Source organism: Chelonoidis abingdonii, chromosome 8, assembly GCF_003597395.2.
Source record: "Chelonoidis abingdonii isolate Lonesome George chromosome 8, CheloAbing_2.0, whole genome shotgun sequence".
Lineage (NCBI taxonomy): Eukaryota > Metazoa > Chordata > Testudines > Testudinidae > Chelonoidis > Chelonoidis abingdonii.
In genome coordinates, this window is record NC_133776.1 from 29,271,956 (window position 1) to 29,296,693 (window position 24,738).

The 24,738-nt window shown below is 41.2% G+C and overlaps 2 protein-coding genes across 2 annotated transcripts; both read right to left on the reverse strand.

Moving 5' to 3' along the window:
- Nucleotides 1-2,530: 2,530 nt before the first annotated feature.
- Nucleotides 2,531-11,867, reverse strand: LOC116839928 (tubulin alpha-3 chain). Its single transcript, XM_032806213.2, has 4 exons — nucleotides 11,642-11,867; nucleotides 7,644-7,792; nucleotides 5,444-6,124; nucleotides 2,531-2,839 (listed from the first exon to the last, which is right to left on the reverse strand). Exons 1-4 carry the CDS (start codon nucleotides 11,760-11,762, stop codon nucleotides 2,543-2,545), a joined length of 1,248 nt encoding a protein of 415 aa, XP_032662104.2. The 5' UTR covers nucleotides 11,763-11,867; the 3' UTR covers nucleotides 2,531-2,542.
- Nucleotides 11,868-20,158: 8,291 nt separating this feature from the next.
- Nucleotides 20,159-21,147, reverse strand: LOC116839919 (G-protein coupled receptor 55-like). Its single transcript, XM_032806203.2, has one exon. The coding sequence runs from the start codon at nucleotides 21,145-21,147 to the stop codon at nucleotides 20,215-20,217; it is 933 nt and encodes a 310-aa protein (XP_032662094.1). The 3' UTR covers nucleotides 20,159-20,214.
- Between the last annotated feature and the right edge of the window lie 3,591 nt (nucleotides 21,148-24,738).

A 24,738-nucleotide genomic window follows, 5' to 3' on the forward strand; every position in this document is an offset into this window, starting at 1 on the left:
GGGAACGCAAGTACTGAGATTCTTCCTGTCCCCAGTGAGTGGAAGTGAGGGAAGGCCTCTTGCATCCTCTTTCCCAATGCACATCTATGCAGCTCAGCCCATAATGTTCTATATATAACCAAAGTAACAAACACCTACTCACGTTCTTACCATGGTGTTCATGCATAACAGGACAATGTTGCATACTAGTATCCCTGAACATATTACCCACTAAATACATAGCTATGTAATTACCGTGTTTATATCCACAAATAGAATTGAACTTCTATAATTTGAGCCTTGGGAGGAATATGTGAGAAGTGGCTCCACGTATACATTTCTGTGCACACATACTGATTTACTTTTAGAATACCCCTTTGGAAAGAACCGTATTGATGACTTATGGCTTTGAATGATTCCCTCCCATTTCCAACATCAGGTGCAGGGTTCAGTGAGTTAGAAGGATTTAAAAGGAAAGATGGACAAATGTGCCCTGGCTGAAGGAGGATGGTCTGATGATAAGCCACCAGTCTATGTTTGCTTACTTGAGGGATGCCACCTCCCATTTATTTGAAAAGTAAGAATTCTATGCCACCTCAGGCCAGAGACAGATTCTGCCTTATTGTTCACCATTCTCAACTTCCAAGTTTTTAATATCTAAGCCTTTAACTTGCACAATAGCTCAGTTCTTAGCCCCACAGGTATTGTGCCTTAGCGCGACATACTGCCTTCTGGAGTGCCCAGATATTAGGTTCAAGGGGAATGAACCCTGAACAAAAAAAATCCTGAGGTAGCATGCGTTCCCCTCCGCAACTGGCAAGGTGTGCAGACAGGAAGTGTGACAGTACACTCCTATCATAAGCCTCTTCCCAAATCTGGACCTTAGCGTCCAAAAATCTGGGTGCCTAGCATGAACCCCTCTAAGCTCAATTTACCAGCTTAGATCTGATCTCGCTGCCACCATCCAAAATTTCCAGGGTTTTGGCCCCCTCTGGTCTCCCCAAAACCTTCCCTGGAGGGACCCCAAGACTCAGAAACCCTGAGCCTACAACAAAGGACTAACACTTCCTTCCTCTCTCTCTCTCACCCAGACTTTCTCTTGGCTAACCTGGAGTATTGATGCAATCTCTTTACATCACAATACCAAGAAGCATATTCCTCTATTCCACAAAGAGACAAACCCATACAGAACAGAAGAGATTCTATCTCTCTCCCCCTTAGCTTCTTCCCGCCTGGGACATAGGGAGTTTAAAACAGCGCGTAGTGTTTTCCCTCCCAGTCTTTCTTTCTCCTTACAGAGAAACTCCAACGGTTTTTAAAAGAAAGTACTTTATATAAAAAGAGAAAAGACAACATATTCTTCTGTAACAAGATGACAATACGGCTATGCTTATAAGAAATATGAGATGAACAGTCTGAGTCAAAAAGATATCCAATTTGAAACCATTCCAGCAATCAACACTGTAAATACACCAAAACAACATAAAAGCCTATATTGTTTTCTACCGTACTTACAAGTTTGGAAACAGAAGTTAGAAGAGAGAAGCTTCTCATATCTGAGACACAAACAAAAAGGACTCAGAGTCCAAAAATTCCCTCCCTGACTTTGAAAAATCCAGTTTCCTGACTGGTCCTCTGGTCAGGTGTTTGGTTCCCTTTGTTAACCCTTTACAGGTAAAAGGAACATTAACCCTTAGCTATCTATTTATGACAACTCCTCCCTGTTCCCTTGGAATAATCTGCATCCCAAGGGACACCAGCAGAGATTGCATCTACAGCTGGTTTCTGCTCAAGGAGAATGAGGGAGCTGGGGGCGAAAGTTCTTGCAATGCACACCCATGGATGGGGCACCCACAGTACGGCCCACACTCTTCTCTTTTTATGACATTTCCATGTCTTCCTCTGTTAAGATATTTGATGCTCGTGAAGGATGAGTAAACTGATTCAGACAAAGCTAGGGACATCTTGAACTCCTGTCCCAGCCTGAACCAAGGCAGCATAAGGAAATGATAGTAGCGGTGAACCACAATATGGCCACTGCTGCCCCCGCACTCCTTTCTACATGAAACAGGGCCTCTTCCCTGTAAAAATAATAATAAAAAAATATATATCTATATCTCCACTCCGCCCCCCTCAGATGTTTGAAATGTGATCGCCAGGGCCTGCAGGTCTAGCAGTCACTCTGCTGGGTATCTGCTGTTGCTAAATTGCATCTTTTGAGGTTTGTAAATGCACAGCATTTTATTTCAGAAGCAGCAAAGCTCATGCTAACCCATCATTTTGATGTACCTTACAGGTTATTTACATTTTGGTTGGCACAAAACCCCATGTTATCATCAGGCCACATCCTTTTCCTGTTGCTTAACAAGAACTTCTGAAGTACACTTTTTATTACTTAATTGTTTAGCCTAAAAAATACTCCTGCTTTGTAATCTTTTTGTAAATAACTGAAACAAAAATACAAAAAATGTTATAACATTTAAACTTTTATTTGAAAACCAAACAAGTGAACTGAATTAAAAAAAAAACTTGAAATAAACATTTCCTGACTTTAGTCTATCTTTTAATATTCCTCCCCTTCTTCAGCTTCTGCTTCCACAGAATCTACACCCACTTCTTCATAATCTTTCTCAAGCGCAGCCAAATCTTCCCGGGCTTCAGAAAATTCTCCTTCCTCCATCCCTTCTCCAACATACCAGTGTACAAAGGCACGCTTAGCATACATCAAATCAAATTTATGGTCAAGACGAGCCCAGGCTTCTGCAATAGCAGTTGTATTACTCAACATACACACAGCACGCTGCACCTTGGCCAAGTCGCCTCCTGGCACTACAGTGGGAGGTTGGTAGTTAATGCCCACCTTTGAGGGGAAAAAAACAGCAAACTTAAATTAGTATTTCAAAGTGTCCATTTCTTGTATTTTTCTCATAGTTTATTTAGAAAACTAAGACATGCTGACAATACTGTGCAAGAGAGATTACCATTCTCTGTGCTGGCATAGTATTGCCAACTCTAAATGTTCAAAAATCCTAAATCCAGCTCCTGAAAATTGTGAGATTGGCTTAAAAAAAAAATATCAAACTGTTGAGTTATTTTTATCCGCCTCCTGTTTTGAGACTTCAGTGTGCACTTGCTTCATATTTTTGAGCTAATCTCTAAAACATAAGGACTAGACATTTTTTGAAATGAAAGTTGAAAATTTCAGCAGCTGAAGTTTTAAGAAAAATACTAAACACAGCCTCATTTTCAGTTGGCAACGTTATCGCACATAACTTCTCAGCTTCTGAGAACCAGTATGTGTATTTTTAGCATACCTAATTTTGTCCACAGCCCTGATTCTGTCCCCCCGTTGTTCATGCTGAGTAAGGGTCACAGCATTTGACTCTTATTTAATGTTGAATGAGTAAATGAATTTAACCAGCAGGGTTCTTTTGTAAACTCAGTCTTTACCTTCTTACTCTGGGAAAACTATAAGATGTCACTACTGTTTTCTCATTAGCCTGCAGTGTTAGCACATCTATGAGTGAAGAGGCTAGTTTATACACTGTTTGTGCTTCAACGGAATTAACTAAACCCCAATTACAGGGCCAAATTCTATTACATGTGTGTAACACCACTGAGAAAAATGGGGTTGGGTCAAGGACAAGTAAAGGGTAGTTTGGTCAGCACACTCTTTTCTATAGGTGATACTGCATAAGCCAGAAAGAACATCTTCCTTTTCAAATGCCAGGTTCAATTTGCAGGGTTTCGGAGAGGACACCAGGGCAGATCCTGTGGGGAAGACTACTAACAGAGGCTGGGGAGGACCAAGGAGACTTCTGAAGCTGAGTGGACTTAAAGATTATTGAACCCTGAAAAGGTTCTTTTTGTATTTGGCCTTCTGTGCCCTGCAATGCATGGACACTTGATTTGGCTTGACAGCTAAATATTCATCCACCAGGTGCTGGGTGTGAACCACTAGCAAGCTGACATGGATAAGGAAGTAAACCAAGACATGTCTTGAGAACTTGATGCTGTCTTGGGTAAGGAACCATGTTACAATTTCATAATCTGCTTCCCCTAAAGACATGGTTTTAAAAAAATCTCTTTGATAGCTGAAATGTTAGAGTAGATAAATTCTCAGAGCAAGATTTTTATTAATAGCCTGTTATTAGATTACATCACCATCCAGGCACCTGAAAAAATAAGTGAACTGATTTTCAAAAAATCTTGAGTACCAAGCAGTTCTTAATTTAATGAGCGATGTTCTGATTTTTCAGAGTGCTGACACACTACATGTATTTAGGAACCAAAAATACAGATTTAGAAGCCCAATTTTTTGGGGGGTAGGGGTCAGGTAATCTTGGCCTAATAGCAATAGCCAGGCCACAGTGTACTTCTTAAGTAATTTGTGCACTATCAGGAGGATGAAGTCAGCTGCCATAATCATCAGGAGGTGTGTACCAGTAATCCAGTGTGTACCCTAAAAGGACACTTGCGGTTTATGGCAATAGACAAAGCGTTTCTGAAGCATTATTTAGAGTAAGTAGTATGTGAGGGGCAGGCGATGTTACTTGTTCAGCTAGTAGTGGGTTTGAGGTTAATTTACATTTCTTAATACCTTGAATGGCAAAGTTTTTAAACCCCTGTGGAAAAGAAAAGTGGATCAAAATCCTGTATTTGCATTCACTGGTACAAAATACACAGGCACTCACTTTTTCTCCTATTGTGGTGGTTCTCAACCAGGATCTGGGGCCCCCTAGGGGGCCTCTAGCAGGTTTCATGGGGTCAATCAAGCAGGGCCAGAATTAGACTCGCTGGGATCCAGGGCAGAAAGCACAAATCCCACCGCCTGGGGCCCTCAGCCCCACAACCCAAGGCTGAAGCCAAAGCCTAAGCAATGTAGCTTTGTGGGGGCGCTTGTGGTATGGGACCCCAGGAAACTGCCCTGCTTGCTACGCCGTAACACCAGCCCCGGGCTTTTGTATGCAGAAAAGCAGTTTCTGCGGCACAGGTGGGCCATGCAGTTTTTATTGCTGGGGGGGGGGGGAGAGCTCAGAACAAAAAAGTTTGAGAATCCCTATTCTACTGTATATTCCTTTAAAAACTTGGATCTAAGAACGTTAATCCCTCCAATTAGCTTAGTTATGCAATTTGAATTTGTGTTGAAAATGCACTTGAGTGCATTAGTTAAAGATGGCCACATTCCTAGGGTAATTCCACTTAGATAAGTAAAGTAGGTTATGACTTTAAAAAACAAACAAACAAAAAAACAACACCCTGTAAAAATATTGTTCTGATCACAGATTTAAAATTATGAAAGCAGCGACTAATTTTTGCCGGCTTTACTCATGCATGTTTAAAATGTAACCTGACATATGAACAGTACAACAATGTGCACACTACTGCACTGTAGTATGAAAACTACCTTTAAATGTTTGACTGACAATTCCTACACTAAGCAATGTGGCAAGTTTCTAAATACCTTGAATCCAGTTGGACACCAATCCACAAACTGAATGGTTCGCTTAGTCTTGATAGTGGCAATGGCTGCGTTAACATCTTTGGGAACAACATCACCCCTGTATAACATACAGCAGGCCATATACTTGCCATGGCGAGGGTCACATTTTACCATCTGGTTGGCTGGCTCAAAACAAGCATTGGTAATTTCAGCCACTGACAACTGTTCATGGTATGCTTTTTCAGCAGAGATGACAGGCGCATATGTTGCCAGTGGGAAATGGATTCGTGGGTATGGGACAAGATTGGTCTGGAACTCAGTCAGATCTACATTGAGGGCTCCATCAAAACGCAGTGAAGCTGTGATGGATGACACAATTTGCCCAATGAGTCGATTTAGGTTGGTATAAGTAGGACGCTCAATGTCTAGATTGCGACGACATATGTCATAAATGGCTTCATTGTCTACCATGAAGGCACAGTCAGAATGCTCCAGTGTTGTGTGCGTAGTTAGGATGGAGTTGTAGGGTTCCACTACAGCAGTAGAAACCTGTGGTGCTGGGTAAATGGCAAACTCTAGTTTGGACTTTTTGCCATAATCAACAGAAAGCCTTTCCATGAGTAGAGATGCAAATCCAGAGCCAGTGCCTCCTCCAAAACTGTGGAAGATGAGGAATCCCTGCAGCCCTGTGCACAGATCAGCCTAAAGGAGAAAAGAAAAAAAAAAAAAAAAAAGGCCACACAGAAGTGGGAAGGAGTGGTCACTGAGGTCAAAGGACTTAATTCAGATTAGCACCAGTGTAAATTAAAGCAGATTATGGCCCACAGCTGTGTGAGTGTAAATGGATTCTATTCTATCTTGCATGTATTAACACAATTAAGCCAATCCCAAATTCTGCCCTTAGTTACATTTGTGCAGCTTTACTGAAAACAAAGGGATTTTACAGGTATAAATGGGGGAAAAGATACCCAGTGTAGACTTTTTTTGTGATGGTATGCTGATATATAAGTAACAAAGAACCCAATTTAACTCTCCTGGTAGAAGCTGCAGAGTTGGTAGTTCGAAAAAGGTGTTTGATATATATGTAAATTAAGCAAATTTGATATAGATGCATGCTGAGAAAAACTTGAACCCTATTATGTCAATTTGAATCTCTTTTCAAAACCAAACTGCATTTTTAGGGTGCAAATATACTTCTAGTATAGTCAAAAGCAAAACTCTAGTTGATATAAACATAAACAGGATTATTTTATTAGTTGCATATAAAAGTACTGCTATAGTTAGACTGTCACAGTGTTCGTAAACTGGTTTAAAAATTCACACCTAGCAAAATTTTGGTTTTAGCATTATAACCACTCATGCAATTACTTTCATTTTGAATTGAACCATGCCTTCATATGCATGCCTCACAATACAATTTCAGTAAATTAAAATTAGAGAACTACTTTTAAATACCTAGATTTTAAATTAAGTCATTCTTAAGTAGTTGTAAGATTTTAATATGTTGAAATTATATTGCAGGATATGTGCTAGGAAGACAGTTCAATTCAAAAGAGTTGTGACTGCACGTCAATGCAATGAAATTGTATTGCTGGCTTATTGTACTTAAGAAATGTTAACTCACCTTGCTGAGAATATCACTTCACATAACAGCTTTTCAGGTTCTAGGAATTTATGTTCAGTGTTTGGCTCATATTGGATTGGGCAGCTATTTACCACTGGAAAAGATTACAGGTAAAATTCTCAAAAGCACCTAAATGACTTAGGAACCCATGTCCCATTTTCAAAATGGAGAGAGTTTGTCATCTCTTTTGAAAATGGGATTTGGGTTTCTAAGTCATTTAGGTGCTTTTGAAAATTATATCCTAAAAGTATTCATGATGCCAGGAATAACATACAACTAGCATCTGCAAAAATTTTAGAGTAGAGATCACTAACAGATGTTACTGGGTTCTCATAAAAGAAATACTGCATTTCATATCCATTTGTCTGTGTCTAAGTAATACTGATGAAATATGTTTAGCCAATAAAATTTGAGTCAAAGAAAGGAATCACAGAACATAAACTCTGTAACTAGAAAGCATTGGGTGTTCAAGAAACACACCAGAACCTTCAGTTTTATGTATGTATATACATAACCATCAGTTTCACAACTAGGTATGGCAAAAGACAGATTTGATGCAAATATTTTAAACACTGATATTGCTCTTTGAACTCCTACCAGCTTGCGAATGCGATCTAGCACTAGATCAACAATCTCTTTTCCAATGGTATAATGGCCTCTGGCATAATTATTAGCCGCATCCTCTTTCCCAGTAATGAGTTGTTCAGGATGGAATAGTTGCCTGTAAGTGCCTGTACGTACTTCATCTACAAAAATACAAAATATTCAGATGTAAATTCGGTCCGTTCCATTCTCTATCAATAATTTTGGCATGCTACCTCAGCACATCTTACTTGACACTTATGTAGGTGCATTGGGGGAGGGGAACGGGGGGACATAAAGAGCCTCTCCTGCTATGAATACACATCTCTCGTGTAAAGCCCTGACAATTTCAGGAGACATGATGTACCTAGAAAGAGGTGGTTGTGGCCCATGTTCCCTATGAGCACCAGGAAAAACTGGGACCTACCCTGGGAGCCATCCCATGCCTTTAGATTGCTGTTAGAGACTGAGCTGATAGAGACTGAGTTGAACTTTGCCTGTAGCTCAGCATAGATGTCAAATGGACAAAAAAAGATGCTATTAACATGAATGGGGGATACAGAGCCCAATTTTCCTCAACTGCAAACTCTGATACACCTACTTTGTACTTCCACTCACACACACAGCTCCATATTCTAATGAGAAAAAAAATCTCACACTTTACTTCGTTTATTTGAAGGGTTTTAAGAATAGGAGGTTTTTTATTACTTTGCAAGTGGCTCAAACAGTATGTAATGGTTTTAGAAAACATGCAGGACAATAGTTATGCTAAGCGATGGAGTCGATTAGATAAACATTAAACCCAGAAAATACAATGCTGTGATAACAGTAAAACAATTTTTAAAAAAATCACATTATTTTAAAGGATGAAAGTAATTTGTGTAAAGGGAAAAGAAGATTTTTCTATTTCTTCTTTTTTAAGTGATAATCTTAGAAGATTTATAGGAGCAAGGGGACCCAAAACTAGTAATTATATTTGCCCCTATATTTGTCTCACTATTTGTGCATCTTCCTCTCCTCTGGGCCACTGTACTTAATCTTCATAACGGAGGAAGGCAAAATGGGATTCCTACAACAGCTCCCAATGCTATATTTCAGACTGATTTTAAAAGTAACATATTACTACTGCATTGATGCTGGGTAGGGCACCATGGAGGAGCTAAGAAGTGGTGATTTCCATATTATGGCAAGGAGAAACAGCAGCAGTGACATTTTAAAAGGAAATCAATGCTTCCTGTATCAGTAAAGCTCTAAGGAGCTGCTTTGTCAAAGGACGTGTTCCATAAAGATCCTTAAAAATATTTTTTATTGGAAAAAAAAAATATTAGGAAGCCAAGCTCAAGAGAAATAACCCAAATGAGGGAATGCTTCCCCTGAGGCTGAAAGCATTGGGTCCTAACATTCCTGTGACACACAAGTTCTACCTATTTAGCCATTAATCAAGTCACTTCCCCTTTCTATGCCTTAGATGAGGGGTGGGAAAACTATGGCCCGGGAACCAGATCCAGCCCGCCAGCTGTTTTAATCTGGCCCTTGAGCTCCCGCTGGGGAGCAGGGTCAGGGGCCGCGCCACACGGCTCCTGGAAGCAGCGACACGGCCCCAGTCCAGCTCCTATGCATAGGGGTAGCCAAGGGGCTCCACTCTGCACACTGCCCCACCCGTGCCATCCCTGCAGCTCCCACTGGCCACACTTCATGGCCAATCAGAGCTGCAGGGGTGGCACTTGGGGAGGGAGTAGTGTCCAAAGTTGAGCCCCCTGGCTGCCCCAATGCATAGGACCTGGAGCAGGGCCATGCCGCTGCTTCTGGGAGCCACTTGAGGTAAGCACTGCCTGCAGCCTGCACTCCTGAGCCTCTTCCCATTTCCCAACCTCGTGCCTCAGCCCTGATCCCCCTCCCGCCCTTGAAACCCCTCGATCCCAGCCTGCAGCATCCTCCTGCACTCCAAACTCCTCATTCTCATCGCAGAGGCCACACCCTCAGCCAGAACTTGCACGCCTTCCCACACCCCAACCATGATCCCCTTCCTTCCCCCCAAATCCCCCAGTCCACATCCAGAGCACCCTCCTACACCCCAAACTCCTCATCCACACCCCACCCCAGGACCTGCACCCACAACCGGAACTCTCACCCTCCCCGTACCCCACTCCCCTGCCCCAGCCCAGAGCCCCCTCCCGCAACCTGAACTCCTCATTTCTGGCCCCACCCCAGAGCCCTCAGCCCCTCCTGCACCCCAATCCCAATTTTGTGAGCATTCATGGCCTGCCACAGAATTTCTATTCCCAGATGTGGCCTTCAGGCTAAAAAGTTTGCCCACCCCTGCCTTAGATGGAAAGCCTTCTATAAAATGAAGATTACGCTACTTACCCACTTTCGTAAAGTAACCTGAAATCCTCAAATGAAATACGCGTTAGAAATACAAACTGTTATTTCAAGTTACAATCCAGTATGCTAACTGGTCCACTAGCCGCTATAGCAGCGGTCACCAACCGGTCAATCGCAATCTACGGCGGCAAAGCTGGGCTCCCTGCCTGCCTTGGCCCCATGCCACTCCTGGAAGCCACCAGTGCAGTGCCGCAGGCAGGAGGGGGCAAGGGTCTCCCTCCCCACACTGCTCCTGCCTGTAAGCACCACCCCCGCAGCTCCCATTGGCCAGGAATGGGGAGCGGTGGCCAATGGGGGCTGTGGGGTTGGTGCTTGCAGAGAGGGGCAGCAGCACACAAGGAACCTCGTGCCAACCCCATTGACCCCTTCCCAAGAGTGGCGTGGGGTCAGGGTAGGCAAGGAGCCTGCTTTAGTGGGAACCACACTGTGCCACCAACTAGGAGTTGCTGGGGGTAAGTGCTGCCCAGTGGGAGGCCGCACCCCAACCACCAGCCCTGTTCCCCCTCCTGGAGCCAGCACCCCAACCCAGCCCTGACCCCCCCTCCCAGAACCAGCACCCCCACCCCATCCTGCACCCCAACACTTTGCCCCAGCCCTGACCCTCCTCCCAGAGCCAGGACCTTGTACCCTTCCAGCAGCCCAACCCCTTTACTCCCTCCTGCACCCAAACTCCCTCCCAGGGACCACACACTGCAACTCATCCTGCACCCCAACACTCTGCCCTAGCTTGGAGCCCCCCCCTGCACCCAAACTCTCTTCCAGAGCTTGCACCTCTCACCCCCTCCTATACTCCCTACCCCAGGCTCAGCCCAGAGCCACCTCCCACACTGTGAACCCCTCAGCCTCAGCCCAGAGCCCGCATCCCCTCCCAAACTCCTACCTCAGCCCGGTGAAAGTGAGGGTGGTGGAGAGTAAGTGACAGAGAGAGGAGGGGATGGAGTGAGTGGGGCAGCGCTTTGGGGAAAGGGCAGGGCAGATCCTGGGTTGCCCTTAAATTCAAAAAGTGATCTTGGGTGTAAAAAGGTTGGAGACCACTGCACTGTAGCAATCACCTTCAGAAAAACAAGATATCATTTACATGCTCCTCATATGCCACCAGCGCACTTCAAATGACCTTATTCATGAAAGGTCTTTACACCAGTTTATCTTCCCAGTTATGTTTAAGACAAAATAAACTGCAAACACTCGTTGCAGCAAAAGCATTTTAGGACATATGGTTTCTAAAAAGTACAGAAGAACAGCATTTCAAACATATTTTTTTTTACTACATGAGTTGAAAGTACTTTAACGGTCAGTCAATATAATTTCCAGTACAATATCTGCCCCGAACCCCCAACCAATATTTTGTGAATTTTCATATTTTCATAATTTTTTTAAAAAAGTGTGTTTTCTTACCTTTGCTAACCACACAAAAGGGAAAACATTTCAGCCTCTTTTAAATACAATAGTCTTATTAACTTAACAGTAAAAATATGCAGACAAATGTATTTTTAAGTTTACAGTGTCCATTTAAGACTATCACAATCTAAAAGGTGGACTGTTCCCATTTCATTTGAAAAACTAAATGGAAAAACAAATTATAGTGAAGTACTCCTAAGAGATCTCTTAACTTCATATTGTATACATACCAACCACAGTTGGTTCGAGGTCCACAAATACAGCTCTGGGCACATGTTTACCAGCCCCTGTCTCACTGAAGAAAGTGTTGAATGAATCATCTCCACCTCCAATGGTTTTGTCACTGGGCATCTGACCATCAGGCTGGATTCCATGTTCAAGACAATATAATTCCCAGCATGCATTGCCAATCTGAACACCAGCCTGACCAACGTGGATAGAGATACACTCACGCTGTAAAAGAGGACAAAACAGGGAACAGATTCATTTCAGACTCCAGGCCCAGAAGGAACCACTGTGATCACCTAATCTGACCTCCAGTACAGCTTAAGCTAAAGACCTTCCCCAAAATACATATTTTACAAAAACATCCAATCTTGATATAAAAATTCTCAGTGATGGAGAATCCAACATAAACCTTGGTAAATTGTTCCAATGGTTAAATAATAAAGTATTATGCAAAAATTCCTCCACCTTCCAGTTTTAACTCTTATGAATGAAATTAGTTGTACAAGTAGTGTATTATCTCATCTTTCCCTTCCAGTGTGCTGCATACATAGTATCATTGATAAGCGTTCCTGTCAGATTCCTTTACATCTTTCTTTAATTTGCATATTTTTCATTGAATAATATTACATACTCAGGGCAGAAATGTCTATATTAATGATCCCCCAAACCTCCAATCTCTTGTGTAATGATGCACTAGATAAATGGTATCAGAATTTACCCAACAAGTTATCCTTTCTTAGCTTAATCAAAATTACTATAAACACTAAATCTACTTCTGGTCATCTGCCTGGCAATTCTTTATTCTGTGGCTCCACTATTGGATTCTTTGAGGGTCCTGAACCAAATCTCCTAATCTGCCTTTAATGTTCCCTGCTGAATCTAAACAGACTTAATGTACGTTTACCAATACTTGCTTAGCAATATTTCCCCCCTCCTCACCGGGCAGCAAATCTCCTTCTCTTACTCTATCTAGAAATGTTATCCTTCAGCTCCCTGAATGTCACTTTGCCTGCTCAGGAGCACTCTTTAATCCTACAGCTATCATCCCATAACTCACTTCTGTATCACACATCCATGCATCTTTAAATCAGCCTCCTCCAACAGTTAAATGGCCCCCGGACCCTGTATCAGGGAGTAAATGGGTTGGAGGAGGGAGAAAAAATGGGCTCCATTGTGCCTGTGCCCTCTCTTCTCCATCTGGCCACACAACAGCTTCCTTGTCTCTTCAAATTCTCCTTGATTTCACCCTAGTTGCCACTTCATTCACTCCAGATCCCTTATCTCCCTGAGAACGTTCATGCTCAAGTGCTCCTCTCACTACTGTATTCCAGTCCCCTTTTCAACACCACTGGCCCAGCTTCAATTCCTCGCGACCTCTGCCCCAATGGCTCCCCACTATGGCGCGAAATACTCCGCCTCAAAATACTGAATGTGCTCCCAGACTGTGCCCGCCAACCGCCTCTAGGCCACATGTAATATAACCCCATTGGCTGCCGGGTAGACTCGCACCTCCCGCTTGGCTGCGCGCGCTCCTCCCCACGTAGGGAAACGGAGCACTTTGCCCAAGCGCAGAATACTGGGGGTTTGGTTGGCGCGCAAATATCCATCCATCCACGCGCGCTTTCCCCTCAGTCTGCCCTCCGCAGCCTCCCCATGTGCTCCGTTTCGGCCTCAGTCCTCCCTTACCACGGTGCAGCGCGCTACACAACCCAGACTCCCTGTCCGCCTCTGCCTGGGCGGGTAGCCAACCACCAAAGGCCAACAAACTCCCCTCGCACTGCTACAGTTCTACTGACAGCCTACGCTCCCCCCATTTCCACCTCACTCTCCTCTCAAGCGCTTCACGCCCACGAAATCTGCTGCCCTTCCCATTCTCCCTAACGGCCGCCGCGGCTTCCTCACCGCAACGCATCCCCTCAACTCCGCCTGCAGCTCCCTCCAGCCCGCTGTCTGGTTTCTCCCCCACTCCGCCCCGCCACCGCGGCACCCTATCGTCCAAACCCCGCGTCCCCGAGGCTCCGCTCCCCACCATGGTGCCTCGTGAACAGGGAAAGCCTCAAAACCGCCAGTCTACGTCCACCTCAGCCTGCTAAACGCGCCAACTGTGAACGGCCAACCGCCGCTGCCCCCCGCCTCGCGCTTTGTCTCCACGCGGTATCACCCCATTGGTTGGCGGCCAGCCTCTCGTGCCCCGCCCCCACCCATTCATTGGCTGGGCGGGTTCCTCTGCCACGTGGGGCTGAGACAGTTGGTGGCGTGTCTCAGAATGAACGTTGGCCGAAAGGTGAAGAGTTTTTTTTTTTTTAAAAAAACAACAATCCTGTGATGTGTTTTTGGCCTTTCTCTCTTGAAGAGCTCTTGCCCCCTCTAATTAGGTCTGTGCACTCTCCCACGTGTGCTGGTTAGGTGTATGAATCCTGCCCTCCATCTGTTCTGCTGCCCCCCCCCCCGCACTCCACTCAGTTCAGCCTCTTTGTGCTCCCATCACTTCACCAGCTCTCACTTCTGACCCCTTTGCTCCCCCCCTCAATTCAGCCTCCCCCCAACCTCACCTCTGGAGTTCTTCAGCCCCCTCTCCTAGGCCTGAGGGCTGCAGCAGGGTCCCATCTCCACTTTCCCAGGCTTGGAGGGCTTCTCCAGTAGAAGTTCTTCACCCCCTTTGCTTCTCCCCAGGCTGGGGGCTGCAGGGGTGACAGCTTGTTTTTCTCATAGAAAGGGAGGAACCGGTGAAATTGTGCTGAGCTGCAGGTCCCTTTACTCGCTTGTCTCCTCAACCCTCCTGTGAGAGTGGCCAGTGGAGGGGAGAGATTCTGCCAGCTTCTAGCGTGCTGAACTTTGCCAGAAGTGCTCTGAGACCCTCTGAAATCCAACCACTCCCCTCAAAATGGCAAGAGTTGGCAATAGTATGATCTTGCAGGCCTTGGGCTCTTGGAGGTGCCATCAGCAAACTGTAATGGCCACTTTCCCTTTCTGTGTAACAATAGCCACTGTTCACCTCACTCTATAATAGCCACTTTCAAATTTTCTGTAATGGTGACATTTCCCTTCTCCACCCCCTCTTTATAAGGGAGACTTCCCACAGTTCTCACACTAATGGCTGTAGCCTATAGGAACAGAGTAGTAGATCTTTAAATAGCTGTGAGCCCTCTACTGGCACTAACTATACTCTGTATTTAAAAAGTTGCTGGTAGGTTGCCAAGGAGCACATTACTTAAACACATAACTAGGCCTTGCATGTTTGTATAGAGTTAATAAACATGGTTATTTGGAACCTATTTGTGTGCCTGTGATCAGGGTCGGCGCTACCATTTAGGCAGCCTAGGCAATCGCCTAGGGCACCAGGATTATTGAGGGGGCGGCATATTGCCGGGGGAGCGGCAGGCGGCTCCGGTTGACCTGCCGCAGGCAAGCCTGCGGAGGGTCCGTTGGTCTGCGGGGGGCGGCGAAATGGCCGTGCGCCTAGGGCATGAGAAACCCTGGCGCCGGTCCTGCCTGTGATTTCCTCATATTGTTGTGTAAAGAGCAAAGACAACAGAAAGCTTTCTGCCCTCTCTTTGTAATAGCACCTTTCAGCTTGAAGGATGCTAGGTAGGGAAAATATATCCATCCTTTGACTCAAATGTAGATCCTCCCTTAAAGCACTGTTTCACCACATGCATGGCATAGTGGAATTAAGTCAGTTACATCATCATAAAATGCAGAGGTGAATCAGGCAGGGAGTTTAGGAATTAAGCTAATGTAATTTGCATGCCTAAGGAACAGAAGAGAGGAATGTAGCAATATAAATACATTACACATAAAATATACACTTGTTTGGGCCTAAAGTACTTTTCATTATACATATTTATTTACCTTGTAAAAGCACCCATCACAAAAATACTTGTTAGCTACTGTCAATAGTGAAAGTCATCCACCATTAACTATATACCCTCAACACAATAACCAACCTCAGACAAATATACCTGAGAAAATAGATGGTCCTTTCACTGTGTTCTGAAGATCAATAGTCTTTGGCTCATTTGACCAGTTGATAAAGTGAGTTCTAGAGTCAGGGAATCTCCATTGAGAATATGTTGCCTCAAAATTATCAAATCTAGCAGTAGTCAGCAAAAGTGTCTCAGCTGAATGGCACATGGGTGGAGAGGAGGTTAGGTAGTCAGGATCACAAGTTTGGTTAATAAAGGTAACTGTGTTGATATAATAGACTTATGTAAGGTGTTTGACTTATTCCCACATGACATTCTAATATAAAAAAATAGCACTATACAAAATCAATATAGCCCATCTTAAATGGATTAAAAACTGATTAATGGATAGATCACAAAAAGTAATTGTAAATGGGGAATCATCATCCATTCAGGGTGTTTCCCATGGGGTCCCACAGTGATCTGTTCTTGATCCTATGCTATTCAATACCTTTATCAATGGCTTGGAAGAAAATATAAAATCATTGCTGATAAAATGTGTAGATGAAACAAACTGGTGAAGTGGTAAATAATGCTGGGGACAGGTCAGTGAGATGGACCAATCTGGATTACTGAGAAAGGTGGGCTCATTTTTACAACTTATGTTTTATAGCCAAATGCTACAGTCATACATCTAGGAACAAAGAATGTAGGTCCCGCTTACAAGATGTGGGGACTGTATCTTGGAATGCAGTGACACTGGAGAGGACTTGAGGGGGGGTCGGGTCATGACAGATAAAACCAAATGAACACAAGCACCTAGTATCTCATTCAAAAGAATTCAGATCAAATACAGACTGTTATTAAAGTGTTTAGTTATTTGAATCAACTTTTATTCAAGATTGCAGAGGAAAGCAGAGTTGAAAATGTGAAATTTTAAATAGGTCCTTACTTTTTTTCTGTCATCACCTGATTTTTTTCATCAGGATGATACTTTATTAACATCTTAATACACCTGGCATGGACCATAGTGGGAGTTTCTGTTGTGCAAGAATTTAAGGCTCCTAGTGTGACTATATATGGCAGAATGTGTTAGGCATAAACATTAGGAGGAAAAGCTCTTCTCATTTTGCTCAGAGCAACCTGAAAGTTCAAATGGCAAAAAGCATTGACTCAGAAAGATCAATGTGTTTTTTTTTTAATATCAAAGTTTATTCAAAGTGTATCTTACAAATTTTCAGACTGCTGAGCTGAGCAAAAGAGGTGTTCTTGTACTTTAATCTGCCTCTGAATCTTGACAGCTGATTACTGTGGGCAGCCAGTTCCGTTTGTCTCTGTCTGCAAAATGGGAAATGGTGTGTCTGGGCTTCAAGCAGAAAAGAAAAAAAACTCACACACAACTACAAAACTTTACAAATAGTAGTTGTAGATTTCAGGGGTTGGAGCTTCTCTATTTAATTTTTTCATAAGATTTTCAATCATTAACAACAATTTACATTAAAGGAAACTACACTCAAAATAATAACTAAAACAATTGAAAGTTTAGCTACAAAGACTGATCTTGATTTTATTTTTCTAAAAGTACAGTTCATCTCTGAAAAGTGATGATGCCAAAATGGCATCTCCTTGCTGAATAGTACTACCAGATCTGCTTGAATATTCTAAATTCCTATTGGTCATAAATAGTCAGCACTGCTATGAATTTCTGAATAAATCCAGACCACATTCTGCTTTCATCTACGTGTGTGACTGAAGACATAATTTGAAGACAAGGGAGTTATATAAAAGTATCTTGGGTCAGCAAAATCTTTCATATTGGCGATGATCAGCAATAACAAAGAAATAACCCAGCTTGACTTTCAGATCTTGCCCTGAAATTGTAGACTAGCAAATAGGAAAACTATATTTTTATTCACAGAGCAAATCTGATCAGCAAAACATTCAGACACAATCCCATGATGCTATTTTTATTGCCAATTTTCTGAAGTAGACAGACCACAATTTTTTTAATTTTAAAAATTAAATTGAATTCTCACTACAGATAGAAACACAATCCTTGCATATCTGAACAGAGAGTTCTCTTAATCTCCTCAAGAGTGTCCTCTGATTATGGACTTCTGCACCCTGCATACTTCCATCTGCATTTGAGGGACAGAGCGCAACCTGGACTCTCTGGCCAGTGGTATGAATATATGGATGTCCAGCCTGTACTCTTTCTGGTGTTGGCAGGCTCCAGAAGTCAAGATTCTCCCTATAACTGTGAGAACAACCAAATATTTCCTTCCTTGGCCTGTTGAATCTGTGCACCTATCCCCCTTAAACCTAACAGGTATTGCTACTCTGGTGATAAGTGAAAAAAAAAAAATCTACTAAACAGAACCCTTCTGCAGTGGCTCTGACATCACATGCATTAGCTCTGATCAGTGGCCTTGCATCAGAGATTGTCCTTCCTGACTGCCAGAGGATTTTATTTATTTATTTAGGCTGAGAAACACTGAATTTCTTCAGTTTTGCTTCTCCTAGTTACAAAGAGCCTCCAGTATCTTTGTTACTTACATCAGCAACACTTAGGAAGGATCTTCTTGAAGAAAAAACAAAAAATGAATTTTCATACAGATGGTTCTCAATTTAATTTTCAAAATAAACAAGACTTTTTAAAGTAGGATCAATATTGTTCTATGACTATAACTTTTAAAATGTTATGTTTTATTTTAAAAGAGTGCTAAATTATTTAAATTGTAATATAAGTTGTCAGATAATTACATAGTATGAAAGAGGAGTAATGGAACTCATGGGATTTTCCAGGAAATAAAGTGGTTAGGGTGAAAGAAATTATAGAGTTAGAAATTATTTTCCATTATTTTTTTAGTTGTCTGAAATTTGTGGAGTTGGTGGCCTCTTCTTCTCTTCTTGTGAGTTTATTTTTGGTGATTCAATTGTGTTCTACTGCCACAATTGTGAGTCCCCATTTTCGTCCTGGAGAATGAAATCTAATTTTTAAAACTGTTTTCAAAAGAAAATGTCCAGTACAGGCATTGAAAGCAGTAATACAGTCTGAAGGATGCAAATGAGCCCACAAGTGTTATGACATTGGAGAGTCATCCCAAGAAATTCAAAGAAGATATGGTTTTCTAACCTATAATTAAAATAAAGATATGTATTAATTAAAAAAAAATAAGAATACCCTATTGCCCACAAAAATCTTTAGCTGACAATTTACTAAGTAACATAGCTGATGGAGGCAGAAATGACTCATAATATCCTCAAGAATATGAGTTTCTGAAACTGCAGCACAAAGAAAGCCACATTTTATCTCTGGGATCCGCCACTGCAGAGAAGCTTTCCCATCTGCCCCAAATGCAAGTTACAATAGAGCCCTTCGTGTGCAATAGAGCTCTTTGTACGTATAGTTATAGTCATTCTAGTATTGGCTAATGCATCTTAGGTCAAACATATATGCATCCGATAGAGGCATAAATAAACACAGCTACAGCATGCATCCAGTTAGACAATACAACTGATCAACTGCCTATACAATTTTCTTTTAAAAACAGTACAATTGTGCCCTTTCAGGGAAATCAATTTCTTTTCAAATTTGAAAAAAACTGGTTTACTCCAAGTACTAAAAACTTCTTATGTGAATAGTCAGGAAGAGCAAATTGTTATGATGGGGTTAAAAGGTCATGAAAAATAAATACCATAACTTAAACACTGAAAGTCTCTTTGATTATAGCAGCGTGAGTCATATGCCTTTATAATACTCTTATCAAAGTTAAACAATGCAAAGGCAGGCAGCAAATTTCTTGTATGTATTGTTCTATATCTTTGCCTTAAGTATAAATAAGTTAGATTATACCACAATTCCTTTTATATGATGTTTCAATAAGAGCACTAGTCTCATTTTTTCACATGGGCAATTCATGTCAAAATGGCAAAAACATCCCACGCTCGTTTGAAAAGTTGTGATAATGAAACATTCACAAATCCCAAACTAGTGTTGCTCCTGTTGGATATTCTGAAAATTGTCACTCTAAGAAGCCAGGACCAGATAACTTATAGTGGTCATGATGACTACATTTTGACTGGACTCTTAAGTTGTGGTTTTTTAATAAGCCAAGTGCACAACTGCACACTCAAAATGCATGCCTAATTTGTGCACACAGTTACCTCCAAAGATGGAGAAGACCTTCAGATAAATAGTTCTGCTTTCGATCCATCCCTAACAGTTTTTGTTTATTTCAGTAAGGGTAGGTTTGGGGTGAATGAGTGATTTCAGTGGACACTTGTACTACAAGGATTCTTCTACTTTAGCAAGTTTATTTCAGATTTTTAACAGACATTTTACAGTTTGAGATGACAAAATTCTTTCCTATTATGCCTCTGAGCCATCTTGTTTTTGTTCTTTTTTTTTTACATTTTTTTGTTTTGTTTCAAAGAAAAGAAGGATGTTCAGTTTTACAATGCTTACAATATTTTTCTATGTCCATATGCGCTCTCACACACATTTGCATGCATGCCCACATTCTGTCACTCCCCCTAAATACATGCATGCACACACACAAGATTACTGCAGTAATCTTACTTCAAAGCAATAAACTTCAGTTTTGTCAGATATCTATTTGACAAGTTTTATCTGAGGAAACGACATTATTCTCTAGCATGAAGTTCAATCATCTAACGCTAGTCTGAGAGACAGAAAATGGTTTTGCTAAATCCCTGAAGTAAGTTTTCTTGCGAAACTCTTTTGCAGCAAAGTAGTAACAGATGGCATCCAGACAGCAGTTGATGTTGGCTAAACACATCGCCAGCTGAATGAAGAGGCTAATACTTTGTTTTACACTGCAGTCCACAATGATGTTCCGCTTTACCAGGAACTGTAGAAAGATTCCCAGATGGACTGGTGTGAAGCAAACCATGAACACTATGAGATTGGCTGCAATGATCCATACACTGGTAACTTGCTCAGCCCTCTTTTCTTGTTGGTTGTTATATTTTAGAAGAGTCTGGATGATCTTAACAGAACAATAAACCATCACAGTAAATGGGATGAGAAATCCAAAGATTTCAACAGAAAAGATGACTGGCATGCTCCATGTCTCCTCTGACATATTGTGGAAGCAGTTGAACTTATCAGTGTTTTTAAAGTTATGTATGGGGATGCTGCCAAGCCAAACTATAACCCAAACGCAGCAGCATATCATGCCTGTCCTCCTAGGGGATCGGAAAATCCGAGCTTTTAAAGGGTGCCTGATAGCAATATATCTGTCCAAGCTAATGCAGGCAATAAGGAAAATACTTCCATACATATTGACAAAATACAGAGATTCCATAAATGTGCACAAGAACCACCGCCCCTCTTGTATGGAGTAGTACATCTTGAAAGGAAGAGAGAAAAGAACAAGAAGATCCATAAGAGCAAGGTTTATCATGTAGATTGATGATTCTGTCCATTTCTTCCAAAAGCAGCAGAAAACCCATAGGGCTAGCAAATTGAGAATCAAACCAAGAATGAAAGTAGGTATGTAGATCACTAGCTGGAGATATTTCATTATGGTATCAACATGCTCAAAGACGCATTCCTTGCTGGAGTTGTTGGCATTCATTTCTCTTCTAAAACATACAAAGAAGATTAAACAACACTATATTCCTATATTCCAAATAGATAACATATTAAAGGGTAAACAGTTTCAAAAGTGGCTAAGTGTCACTTTCAAAAATGACTTAGGTACCTAAGGGCTGGTCTGCATTGAAAACTTACATCAGCATAGCTACATCTATGAAGGGTTTGAAAAATTCACACCTCTGAGAGATGTAGCTATGCTGCTCTAACCTTAGTGTAGACAGCATTAGGTTGACAAAAGAAATCTAACGTCAATTTAGCTACTGCCTCTCAGGTAGCTGGATTAACTACAGTGACGGAAAAACCTCTCCCATTGCTGTCCTGCATATCTACGCTGAAGCCCTATATTGGTAGAGTTACAGCACTGCAGTGTACTGCTGTAGCATATTAAATGCCCCAGTCTCATTAATGTTTGAAAATGTGACTTAGGGCCAGATTTTTAAATGTAGTTAGGTGCTTAAATGTAGTTAGATGCCTCGTGAGATTTTCAAAGAGCATAGGGCACCTAACTTCCTTATTGTAGATATTAAGTGTTCTTCATTTAAAGGTAAACTAGAGCTGAGTGAATACCTCAGAAAACTGAGTAAAAAATCACAAAAACAAAATTAATTTCAGTTCTGTTCATAACCTCCACTGTGTAAATTTCCTTTTGAATATTTTAGTGAATGTATTCACTAGTAGAATAATTGAATTCAATTTCAAGAAAATATCAGCAAATATTCATAGAGAGCAAATTTCTAACTTGAAATTTCAAGTATTCACGCTGGAAACCAGATTCTCAGTTATGTTTGTTCATATCATGCAATAGTAGTATCTTTCCCCGAATTTATGACAAAATGAGACTGATGGAGAGAGAAGATAAGGATGACATCCTCACTAGAAGTGATGTAATTGGCTATGATTTCACAGGAAATGACAATGTCTTGGAAATGGTGCTAAACTGTTGCTCTTTCAGGGTCTGGGCTAATCCTATTGCCACTTGAACCCCAACCCAAAGGCCCACCTTACCTAGGGAGGGAAACCAATAGACTGATAAGCAGCACAACCCATAGAAATGAGAAAGAAATACAGCTAAAAGCATGAAAAAGTTAAAGTTAAAAGAAAGAAAAAAGGTGCTTTAAAATATTTGCAAAAAGATCTGTAAATGAAAAAATGGATGTTTGTAGTAAAGGAATGTTTCAATCTAAGTGTTAACCAAACACACCCCACTTACCTGCAGAGGAAAACCAAAGGGTTTGGTGCAACTGTTTTTAAATTAATTTGTGTAAATTTATTATTTTTCTGAAATCATTGTTATAAAATCATGTATATCTACAAGTGGCATTTTTGTACTCCTATGGATGTCTATGTCTAACTTAATTTCCTGTGTTTCTGTTTGGGCGAACTTGTACTGGTTTGCTCTTGATGTTCATATGGGCCCTGTATGTATTTGCAAAATTGGTAAAGCCTCTCCGTATAATGCATTAACTTTGCACAAAAACTGGTGTGCAATTTCCCCCATGTTTCTGAAATGTTAATCCAATGTGACTTTTGTGTAAAGAGAGAGGGTGAGCAGAGGAAGATGGTCTGTAAACCTGTGTGCATTGCTCACAGTTTATGGGCCCAAAACTTAACCTCACACTGACTCAGTGTCTGTAGACAAGAAGTATTAGGCTAGATTTAGCCTTGCAAGGAGGTCTTTTGACAACCCTGAAGAAGTCAAGAAGAAAGTCAGCTTTTTCTTGTAAGCAGTCTGGCCTCAGTTTTCCTTTTAAACAAATTATCTGCGGGTATGTATTTTAATGTGAGATATGTGTTTGTGAGAAGTTTGTACTATGGGGCTCATGCTTTATATTTGTAATTTGTATTTCGCTAAATGAGCCAAATACATTCATAATGCAAAATATGTACTGCTAAAGCATTTAAGATACATTGATAATGTTTTGTTTGTATTTGCTGCTACCCAACTACAAAAAGAAGCTTTCCATAGCTCTCTAACATTATTTTTATTTTACTTATTAAATCCAAGTTTAATCATTTTTATAAAATTACATTCTATTATTTGAAAACACAATAAAATAAGATGCCTGTGTGTATTTCTGTCTATGACTAACTTAAATTGTGGCAGAGTTACAGGTTTAATTTACAAAATGGGGACTGTGGGTAGTGTGAACAGTCAAAAATGTTATCACCTCTTTTACCGAAAAAAGTTTAAACAAAGCCTGAATTTTCCATCGTTACTCAGCTTTAGTCTAAAGTTAGATAATGTGTAGCACTGGTAGCAAATCAGAAAATAAACAAAAATGTATATTTCTCACATATAGTTCTTTTAAGCTAGCACATTTTTGTTTTTTTCTCTAAAAATTAGTGAAAAACAAATATGCCTGTCTCTGTACTTTAGGGTATGTCTTGCGTATGTCCTGTATACATGCAGAACAGTGTATATAGGCTTTGCATGTATGTATGGGGATATGATAACATTTCTTTTTATTTCTCTGAAAGTACTGTAACATCACATATGAATGTGTGCAGGTAATACAGATGGGTGTTTCTTTTCATATATTTTAAACCTCTCTCTTTTTATGTTAGCTTTGTCACTGTTTTAGCATCTGTTTATTATTTCTATGAGTGGTGCAACGTATCAGACAATGGTTTAGGGATCTGGGGCCATACACCAAATCCTATTGGTTTCCCTCACTAGGTAAGGTGGGCCTTTGAGTTGTGGGTCAGGTGATGTAAGGGGTAAGGCCAGACCCTGGAAATGCAAAAGCTTAGGTCATAACATCATTTCTGAGATATCATCCTAGGGGGTAACATGTTTGGTGACACAATCACCCTTATCTCTCCATCAATCTCTTATCTCACTCATTTTGACAAAAGTTTGGGACAAGATACTACTCGTGACTTATCCCTTCAATCAAAAATTATCAGCACCTCTCAGACTTTGAATATCACAATTGAATATTTACTGCAGCTTTCTTACAGAGCACACATTATTTACCACAGGTATTTGGAAACTAATTTTTAATTTATGAATAAATTTGCAAAAATCATAGACAATTCACAAAGAGAAAAAAGGCAAAAATATGTGACAATTACTGTTTTACCATAATTAATATGACTATGGTCATAATATTCTCCGTTCTGTGCTAGATTGTATGCAAGTAAGGAGTTTCAGTGGCCCAGTCCCCTCTGCATTGCCCACAATACCAAAAGGGGCTAATCTGCACCATCCGCCAATCCTTTCCAATGCTCCTTCTGGGCATTTTGGCTCTGCACAGCTCTGTAAACAGAGATGTGGCTTAAACACCACAGTCTAGCCCTTCAAGTAGAGAGAACACCACAAATGTCATTAATAAAGTCAATTACAGTAAACCAGGAAACATCATGTTTTTGATGATTACCAGTGTGAAATATAGACTATGTGCATGTCTTCCTTTATGAAGCTAAAATTGGAGCTGATCTTGTGGTACTGTGGATCCCTTACAAATCTGAGTACTAATAATAAATGGAAACTACTGATTCAGAATCAGTTTGCACATATTAAACTCTCTTACCATATAATCTAGATCTTGATGCAAAATGTAGGTGCAGT

Coding starts and splice junctions, on each gene's coding strand:
- LOC116839928 (XM_032806213.2), bottom strand. CDS start 11,762: ATGCCCAGTGACAAAACCATTGGAGGTGGAGATGATTCATTCAACACT. Junction 7,793..11,641: donor CCTCGAACCAACTGTGGTTG/GTATGTATACAA, acceptor GTATTTTTGTAG/ATGAAGTACGTACAGGCACT. Junction 2,840..5,443: donor GGTGTCCAACTGGATTCAAG/GTATTTAGAAAC, acceptor TTCCCCTCAAAG/GTGGGCATTAACTACCAACC.
- LOC116839919 (XM_032806203.2), bottom strand. CDS start 21,147: ATGAATGCCAACAACTCCAGCAAGGAATGCGTCTTTGAGCATGTTGAT.